Raw genomic sequence first — 10484 nt, 5'->3', positions numbered from 1 at the left:
GGTCCCTGGTGCTCAAAAGGTTGGGGACCTCTGATATAGACAATGCAATTCCCATTACACTAAAGGAACTTGAGCTCCTACACATAGCAACTGTTCTTGCAAAAATATAAACATTCTTAAAGATATAAACATTTCTGAATCTGTGTGCTATAATTACAAAAGGTAATGCCTTCCACTAATCCTAGAATATATCTCTAGCTTAATTTCTCAGTAATTCCAATAAATTGCGGTTTTACCCTTCACACAGAATTTGGATTTATACAAGAAACGATTCAACTATGTATTATAGTATCATGTGGTATGCACCTGAAAAAAAAACATTTCAGGTGTTTTGATTCATATATATAGGATGAAATGAAGCAGTTTTGTTCTAGATACAAACCAAACGCTGTTCCAGACACAAGTGATCTGGTGTGGGAGGGTAAAAGAAAAATTAAGGGCAATGATGGCAGCTAAGGGCATTGGTGGCAGGAGAAAGGGAAAGGCACTAGGAATATATTGGCAGGAGTATGATACCAGCACTAACTTACTTGCCCTGTGAAATCACTCATGATTTTTTGGAAATTTTGGGACCTAGAATAACCAAAGCATTCCAAGTTTTGTTCTGCTGTTCCAATGAATGTGAAATGCAATCCAAATAATTTTTGGACTGCAGCCCTTGAAATGCCATGAGAAACAGCTTAGAAAATAACCCTAAGAAATTTTCCTCATTAGGCACTCAACAGACCAAAAGCTTTTCTGCAAAAATGCTGCAAATGGTTGGGATCACTTAAAAACGTTTTCAGTAATCTCAGCCAATAGGTTGAGAGGCTTTGTAACATCACTCAAAAGCAGTAATTTATTGCTGAAAACTGGAAACAAATAGTTGACCTTTACAACATGTGCAGCCATTTTCTGAATGAATTGCAAATTCTCATGTTGAGTAATATGTCTGAGTCACATTCAGTTGATGTAACTTATCTAGAACATAACAGAAGTTGGAGAATTTGTTCACTTACATCCAAATCGTGCATATTAACACTGAATTAGTCATCCTCTTCTACATGTTTTCACATCAGCTTATCAATAAGAAAACAAAAGGTACTGAAATAATTTATCTGATCTAAAAAGAATAATCCAGCAACTTAAATAGTTTAAAATGGAACAGATGACCACTTAATCTTAAATACATTTGAACTAGAAACTAAGTATTGAATATTCTCACATAATCTAACTATGTTAGCACCTACAAACATTTCTAGAAGAGAACGGAGAAGGTGCCATATGATGCAGGAGTTGATTTGGGTTGGCTAATATTTGAACTCTTCCGACTCTAAAACATCCACAACTTGTGCTGCTGCAGGACGGTTTCTTGGATCTTCCATAGTACACAAGGAGAAAAGCTCAACAGCCCGTTGATATGAAGGGCCCAGCTCTTCCATATTGAGTGGTGGCCGAGTTCCAAGCGCTGCATAATAGGCATCATCATCAAAGTCAGCTTCATCAAAAGAAGCATCTGGAAATATATTAGAAATGGATCAAAAGCCATTTTCAAGAAACCATCACAAATTGCTAAGAGAAAATGATTATATTCAACACTAGAACTGCCCAGAAACAGTACTGATTGCTGATTTTCCAGTGACCAGGGTTTGATCACAGAGTGCTCCTATTTATTAGTCAAATTTATATACTTGCCTATTTCATTGAAGGAAACTTTGGGCAGTGTACCACAATAGATAAAAAACAACAAAAACAGTGAATACAAATATATGAAACTGTCAGTAATAGGTATCCTAACAACTCAAAATTCAGTCAAAGTGGAGGGAAATTAAAAAATGCCTCCCCTCAACAATGGAGCCATCTTGCCAAATTTCCAGCTTTGTGGAAGCCCCATACCTGGTCACATAACCAAGTCTTGAGGGCAAAGGTCTATGGAGATTCTCAGTCATCCAGGTTATGGTTATCCCAAAGGTGTTTTTTCAAGAGACAACTGGACTTTCTTGTTTTTTGTTGAAGGCGTTTCGCTTTTCATCCAAGAAGCTTCTTCAGCAATGACTGGATGGTGGGGAATGGAAGGATTTATATTCCTTGCAGACAGCTGGTCATTTGTACTCTTTTTGAGTCGTTGAAGCCACTTGGGGGTTTGTGTCTTCAGTGTCACCTGAATATGGGGGTGTGGGGAGCCTTCTTGGAACTGCTGAAAGGACTGTATTGTGGAGCTGTGCTTTCTGTAGGATTTTTTCTGCCCTGTGCCCTTTCACTGTTGAACACAGGGGCAGGTGTTGGGGATGGGTTTGTTGTCTGTATCTCAAACTGAAGCGCAAATGGTTCCTGCTTCAGTTTGAGGTGCAGACAACAAAGACTTCTTGGATGAGAAGTGAAAGTCTTCAAAGAAAAACAAGAAAGTCCAGTTGCCTCTTGAAAAGCATCTTTGGGACAATCATGACCTGGATGATTGAGAATCTCCACAGACTGTTTATTCAAGCTTTTCTCAAGTTTAATGACTTAAACTATTTTATGGCATTTTACATATTTATATATTTTTTGTTATTATTCTTGATTACCATGTTGACAGAAAGGTAGAATATAAATTGTACTAAATGAAACTTAAAATATTTTAGAAGATTACAGTGTAATCCCACATTTCCTTACATTTTCAAAAAATTCCATGCTTGATTAAATTTCTAACATATTTGGCATAAGTTCAATGACTAAAATCACCCCAAGATCATACAAGATTTGGTTCAGCAGCTAACTTTACCAGTAAATTCACTGATTGAGCAATTTGTGAGTTGCAGACAGCTCTGTTGTCCCATTTCTTTTCTCCCAGAAGGTCAAATTGGCCATTTTGTATGGATGTAAAAAAGGTTCTGCTAAATGTAACATTCTGCATCTCACCCACATCTCATTTTAGCCCACCTACCCCAATGATGTCATCCCTGTTAATGCAGGCCTGAGACTAAAATAAAAAATAAAATTAAGTTACCCCACCATCCCACCTGCCAAATTAAGAATATTTAGACGCACCATCATCATCCTCTCCAAGCAGATTAAGATGAGGTACGGAAAGTGTCATCATCTCCCACAAAGTCAGCCCAAGTGCAAAGATATCAGCTTTGTCAGTGATAATACCATCTTTTTCTAGGGCTTCTTTGGGTTTCCAGGGCTCAGTGCCAATGTACTCAGCTTCTGGATCACTCACTGAACAAAAACAAATTATAGTTACAAACTAAGAGCCACCTTCAGGATTTAGTGCAATTCTCTCAAGAAGCAACGATGTTAAAGCAGCTGTAAAAACCAAGGAAAAGAAAGCCAAGAACAGTTATTGTCACAGTAATCATTATGAAAAGAATCTATCCTTTCATTTCTAACATTCCTTAAAACCAACTAGGGCTGAAAAAAATCTGCTTGGTAAAATCTTGATAGCCACAATAGTGATGAGCAGGATTTATTTATCTAACTAATTTATAAAGCTGCCCATTGCACAAGCGATTGGAGGAAATGGTATTCTGTAGCATGTACAACTCTATCACAATTCTATACAGGTTTCCAGATCCATCGGAATACTTCCAGAGGAATTGTGTATAGCCACATCCTACAACTGCAATTCTTTTCCACGTGAGAAGTAAATTAGAATACTAGAATGAGAATTTCTCTTCCTGCTTCCTGTAAGATTTATATGCTCCAGTAGCTGGAAGCAGCCAAGAAGAGAAAAGGGAGCTTGGCACTGGGAACCAAGAGACATATTACAATCCCAATTTCTTGATTTATATAGAACATTTATCTTACATTCCTGTCCTGAAAGGAACTGCATTGTTTTGGGTCCATTTTTTTGCTTTTCTAGTTTAAGTTCAGAAACCTCAAAGAAACAATATTCAAAAATATTTCTATATTTCACACAGATCTCTAGTATTTTGCTCTCCCTTCAGGTATAAGTAAATATGCATGAAATGGACATAACAGCTCTGGTTTATTTCCAAATGAGGATGGCCAAACTGTTTATTTGTCCATTGTAAAATAGATCACAAAAGCAGCTCTGACTTTAACAATAGAATTCCTTTAAGGATTCAGCAGTGTGGCAGGAAGGTTGACTGATGACCACCACAGCACAGAGGTCATCATTTCCTAGTAGAGTGGACAGAAATAAGAACTGAAGCTGATTTTCAGTGAAAGAAAAAAAAACACTAAATATTCAACATACCCATCATATTTTCATCTAGAGGCAAAGAGACACCCACATCACAAATCTTTATCGATTCAAAGTCACCTTTAATGACAACATTAGAAGATTTTATGTCACCATGAAGCAATTTCTTGTCATTGTGAAGATACTAAAAATCAAAAAAAGAAGGATTTTATTTACAAAGGAATTGTAGGCTTTGCTGGTTTTGTTCAACCCTTAAAGTTTCACATAAAGTGGCATATTCCATTTGTACAGCCTACCTTCAAGCCCCTTGCCATGTGCAGCGCTACTTTGAGAATGGTGGCAGCTGGAAAAGGTTTCTTCTGCTTTTCATTTCTTTCTTCAATCAAGTCATTCAGGGACTTCTCCCCACCATATTCCATAGCAAGACACATACTTCCATCTTTGGCCTCAGTGAATGCACGAAACCCTTCAAAACACATACTTAGAATTTGTCAGTGTCCCCAGAGACAACATTTCATTTATTATTTCCAGGGTAATTCAAACTTTAAATGGGCCAGGACACTTTTTATAATTCTCCAAATATTTTCCAATCCAAGTATTCATTCCAAAATAATGCTGAAAGAGCTTTAAGAAAACTATCATGGTACCTAAGAAAGACTAACAGAACAATAGGAATTGTTGCAGGATCCAATCTGGTTCTGTCACGGACGAGAAGTTTAGTCTTCCAAGTTTTTGGACTCATTCTAGAGCCCATCCTCAGGGAACTTCTCTCTGACATGTGTGCTTTGGGCTATTCTATGCGTAGGTATCAAATAAACACTACACACAGAATAGCCCACAGCACACCTTTTGGTGAGAGAGACGTTTCCTGAGGAAGGGCTCCAGCAAGGTTGGGAAAGCTCAGAAGACTAAACCTCTGGTCCCAGTGACCAACCCAGATTGGATCCTGCAACATAATTCTGGGACACTTACATTTGCCTTCATTTGTAATAGGACTTGTCCTTTACATCAGTACAGCTTGCTTATTTCTACTTGAGGACATTTCTCTATATTTAGCCAGGTGGAACCGTGGAATCTTCAATTAAATAGGCTCACAAATATGAATAACTATCTTCCACTTTCCCCGCATAACCTTACCCACAATGTTTGGGTGCTGAAGGTTTTTTAGAATATCAGCTTCTTCATTCAGCCTCTTTTGATAAATACTTTGCTGGCTGGAGTTACATTTGGTATTTATTTTTTTTACAGCCCAGGGAGAGCAAGAGATCCCTCTAGGAGACCTAGAAAAAAAGGGATTTAGTTAAAAAAGTGGGTATATAGATAAACTAAGTAGCTAATACTACTGTATATGAAATACCATTTCCATTATTTTAGCATGGCTGACAGCAATTTAACCATTGCTGAGAATTAGTTCTCAGTCCCTATAAGAAGCACTTTGGGCATTTTTTTTACCTGCCAAGGAATCAGATATTTTAAAATAGCTTTCCTTTGATAGTTCAACTTTCAGAAAGCAAATTATTAGTTTTCTTCTGAGCCTCCAGTACTATTAGGATTTTTTTTAAAAAAAACAACATATATTTCTCCATCACTCACCAAAGCCAATGCTATATCTGGTTCAAGTTCAATAATTAACTGAAGCTTATACCTCTGTCTCATAATGAGCTATTCCAGGATAACACAGTTGGTAACAAATTACAAGCAGAAAGCAGGAATTGCAGAGCAGACATGACAATCTGATATTTCAGAAAAATCCAGATTTATTGTGCTTGTAACAACCATTTAGTAGGCTGAGTTAAATCACTGTTTTTTTCAACTTTGCTAAGTGGCCTATGCTGTTATGTTTTAGAAATCTTAGTATGTTGGAATATATCAATTAAGATAACATACCGTTTCATAAGGTAAACATTGACACCAGTTCCATATCCCAGTTTTCGCATGAAGGGAGAAGCTGGAATAGATAGTGTAGATGAAGTACTTTGTCCTATATTGTAAAAAAAAAAAAAGCTGTTTATGCCATATGAAATAAATTATTACCAAAATTGCAAAAATTGTTTCTCTAATCAGTAATCAAGACCAGACTTTATCAAGTATTTTGTGCACAATCTGATGTTGATTCTTTGAATTTTTGACATGTAGAGACATCATACTGCTTCTCTCTCTAAAAATGTTCTGAAGAATATATCCTATAACTTTGTTTTTTTAAAAGAAACCCACCTATTTCAATTCCAACCATATATCAGGCAATTTGGAGTCAGCATTCTCTCTTCACACTCACTATCATGGAAGCAGGAAGCAACATAAAGTGATGGCCATGGAAACTAAAAAGTTATTCTCTCCCAAATCTGCAAACCTTTGTATTTAAAAATAATTTACACTAAAATCTTGTATTTTACATTTGGATAAGAAGCATTTGGAGTAAGTTTACAAATTTATTCCTTCCCCAAATCCATCTTTCTCTTACCCTTTAGAATAAACATTCATTGCATCCTCCTCTGCCAACAGCAATACTGTATGTTACTGGTGGGAGCTGAGTTACCACTTTCTTGCAGACATTTTCTTCCATAGATTTCCCACCCCCACCCCACAGTACAAATCCATGTGAGCTCTTCACTTCTGCAGAGGGGAATACTGTGTGCTAAGAGCTATATTCACCTTTAAGTCACGTACTACCATATTTTTCAACAACAGAAGCCTTGCTCAGAATCTAAAAGATTTTACCTAATTTTTCCTAATACGTTTGATCGCTTCTAACTATAAATTGACCAATTTATGAAGTTAAATTAACCAATGACCCTAAAGTTGCCCCACATCTTTACTAAGTACAGCCTCACCGGATTTCCTTCTTGTTCCTTCTAGCTTACTAGGAGTCTTGAAAGCAGCCTCTGCAGCCATAGCTAATGATTTTTCTGCAGGAAAAAGTGGGAAGAATTTTCAATTGTAATTCAAAGAACTGGAAGCCCACTCAATAATAGTTCTCTATTAATAAGAAACACTATACAATATTTCAAATAATTTAATAACAAGGGCCTGCAAATTGGGGAAAGCAGCGGTTAGGCCAGATGCTCCCTCCTCTCAGACCGTTAAGAGTCAGGGTCTCCCTCTTCCCAATTGGAGGAGCATCCAATTCAGTGCGCGCAAGGAATCGCAGAAGCTGTTTTCTGCGATCCACAGGCCCCCAACCGCAGACTTTCACGACAGAGCTAGCAGGGTAAGAGACAGGATCAAAAAAAAATCTCACGGGAAAAGACGCGCCACCCTTAACGAGGAAGACGCCAATACGACTCAGTCTCCACCACCCCGGCAGTTTCCGCCACCGTTTGAATCTCTGCTGGCGCTTGCGTAAACAGAACGTTAACCAGGGGCGGGGCAAAGGAGAACGGACCAATTGGAGGTTCGGGACACGCCGCGAACGAATTGGGGGAATGGCTCGGTTCTCTCTCTTGTGGTGAGCCGGCGCATTATCGGAGAAGGGGAGTCAGCAGCTGAACGAGAAGCAGGATTTCGGCAACAGATGGACTGGACTGATGGACCAAAAGATTACTGTCCTAGATTTTCTATTATCCTAGAGCAGGGGTAGTCAACCTTGGCTCTTTTATGACTCGTGGACTTCAACTCCCAGAATTCCTGAGCCAGCTAAGCTGGCTCAGGAATTCTGGGAGTTGAAGTCCACGAGTCATAAAAGAGCCAAGGTTGACTACCCCTGTCCTAGAGTCACGGGTTGCTAACGAAGACAGATTAAGAAAGCACCAGAAATATATATTAGAAAAGATTGGCGCCAATCCTGCGCACTTAAGTACAGTACCGAAGTAACAAACCTCGTACAGTAGTTTATGATTTCGAGCTGGTTTACTCACTACAACCGAGCTAAATAGAGTCACTATTTATGGGCGGCATATAAAATAATGGCAGTACCAATTCGAAAAGGCTAAGGGAAGTAAGACGGGTTAATGTTTGGATGAGATTCCCCAGGAATGCCAAGGTTATTGACTGGAATGGGAAGTTTAAAAAAAAAAAAACGGAGGAAGAAAGCGTCAAACACTTCACAATACTGTATCAAACGACATGGCTTTATCCAGGAAATCATCAGAGGTCATGGGGGAGTCAATGTCATATAATAGCAGTATTGTATATCCATGTAATAAATGATTGTTTAGTTAACAGATTAGGTTAAAGCTAGCAATCAAAATGTTTGAAAGCATACAATCATAAATGTATTCTGACTATCTCAAGTAGTAATGAAAATAGGTTGAATCTGATATTGGTGAGGTCGGTCTTGCTTTTCAATCCCACTGCTTTCAAAGAAGTTCATGTACTAATTCTATCAAAAAGTAGAATATAAAAAATAACAGGGTTGGAAAGGACCTTGGAGGTCTTCTAGTTCAGAGGTCCCCAACCTTTTGGGCAGCAGGGACCGGTTCCGTGGAGAAAAGTTTTTCCACAGACCGGAGAGTGTGTGGTTTTGGCTGCTGCCTGCATCCCACAGATGGGGCTTTGCTTGTTTGTGCAGACCGGTTGCTGGCATGCCGCAGCCCGGTACCAGTCCACGGACCAGGGGTTGGGGACCCCTGTTCTAGTTCAACTCCCTGCTCAAGCAGGAGACCCTATTATTTCAGTCAAACGGTTGTCTACCCTCTTGAAAATCTCTAGAGTAAAACTTCTGGAGTAAGCCGTTCCACTGATCAATTGTTCTCACTGCCAGGAAATTTCTCCTAAATTCTATTAAAACCTCTTTAATAATTTTCCACACGTTACTTCTTGTCCTGTTCTCAGATGCTTTGGAGAATATGTTGATCCCCCTCTTCTCTGTGACAGCTCAAGTTATTGAAAAACTGCTATCAACTTAACTATGGAAACGTGGGTCTACATATCACCCCTAGTCCTTCTCTTTGTTAGACTAGACCAGGGGTAGGCAACCTTGGCTCTTTTATGACTTGTAGACTTCAATTCCCAGAATTCCTGAGTCAGCATGGCTGGTTCAGGAATTCTGGGTATTGAAGTCCACAAGTCAGAGCCAAGGTTGCTTACCCCTGGACTAGATATACCTAGTTTCCACAATCATTCATTGTACGGTTTAGCATCCAGATCCCTTATCATCTTTGTTGCTCTTCCCTCTTTTTAGAGTCTCAACATCTTTTTTGTACCATGGTGACCAAAACTGGACACAGTATTCCAAGTGTGGTCTTACCAGTGCAGTATAAAGCGGTGCTATCACTTCACTGATTTTGATACTGTTCTCTATTGATGCAGCCTAGGACTACATTGGCTTTTTTGGCAGCTGTAGCACATTGCTGGCTCATATTTAAGTGATTGTCCACTAGGACACCTAGATCCTTCTCAGTCACTACCATTGAGCCAAGTACTACTTATTCTATACCTGTGCATTTTATTTTTCCTGCTTAAGTGTAAGACCTGTGTTTAAGTCTGTCAAGAGCCTTCTGTATCGTGAGCCTATCTTGTAAAGTGTTGATTATTCCTGCCAGCTTGGTATTGTCTGCAAATTAGATAAGTTCATCTTTTATCCTCCCGCCCCCCATATTGTTTATGAAGCTGTTCAAGAGTACTGGACCAGTACAAGCAGCAGAATTGGATTGTTAGACTTACTTTTTCTCTAGCAACTGAAAAGATGTTCTCTAAATATTACCATCCCCAATGTTAGGCCCACCATCTATGCAGAAAGTTGGACTCAAGTCAACTGATAGGATAGTACATTTTATGAAGCCAACTTGTGCAGTTAGTTAACAGTTCATTATAAAGTCGTCTTTTCAGTAAAAAAAAAGTTTTATCAGTTAACTATAGTGTACATTTCCAATTTTAAGTCAGCCTATTAGGATCACGCACACACAGACACAAACACTATGCAGGTACTATAACTTTAATTATAGGAAATAAAGAATTCCTGTTATAAAAGAAATTGAAATAGATTTAATTACTGTACTGTACAGCAAAACATAAAAAAAATCGGTCCCATGCTCTTATTAACGTTATCATCAAATCCGCATACAGTAGCGTTTGGTAGACCAATTGGATGTTCTAGGCAGAGCAAGTAGGAAAGAGGCTATCATGAACTGAATGAAGAAACGGGGGAGGGGTAGAAAAAAGAGCAGAAATATATTCAATTGCAATGAATTCGAGGAATAAAGACAACACTCTGAAGGTCCCTTCCAGAGCTATGATTCTATGATATAAACCGCCCACTAAATAATTTTCAAATCCCAGCGGTACACTGAAAGCAAGCTGTTTTTCAAGAAGCAGCAGAGCAGGCGAGAAGGGGAATGACCTCTGAATCACAGAGGCAGAGCCAGAACCAATCCCAGGGGTTCAGCTTCATCCAAGATGGCGGCGCGCCAAAAGGGGAGAG

General features: G+C 38.8%; 1 protein-coding gene across 1 annotated transcript; it reads right to left on the bottom strand.

Annotated features, from left to right (window-relative positions):
• Window positions 1–815: 815 nt before the first annotated feature.
• Window positions 816–7419, bottom strand: PBK (PDZ binding kinase). Its single transcript, XM_015819993.2, has 8 exons — window positions 7365–7419; window positions 6958–7032; window positions 6014–6107; window positions 5264–5406; window positions 4423–4592; window positions 4181–4310; window positions 3007–3180; window positions 816–1495 (listed from the first exon to the last, which is right to left on the bottom strand). The coding sequence occupies exons 2-8, from the start codon at window positions 7016–7018 to the stop codon at window positions 1290–1292; spliced, it is 978 nt and encodes a 325-aa protein (XP_015675479.1). The 5' UTR covers window positions 7019–7032; window positions 7365–7419; the 3' UTR covers window positions 816–1289.
• Window positions 7420–10484: the final 3065 nt, after the last annotated feature.

Source organism: Protobothrops mucrosquamatus, unplaced genomic scaffold (assembly GCF_001527695.2).
Source record: "Protobothrops mucrosquamatus isolate PMUCROS unplaced genomic scaffold, P.Mucros_1.0 scaffold1038, whole genome shotgun sequence".
NCBI classification, from domain to species: Eukaryota; Metazoa; Chordata; class Lepidosauria; order Squamata; family Viperidae; genus Protobothrops; species Protobothrops mucrosquamatus.
This window is presented reverse-complemented; position numbering and strand designations above follow the sequence as displayed.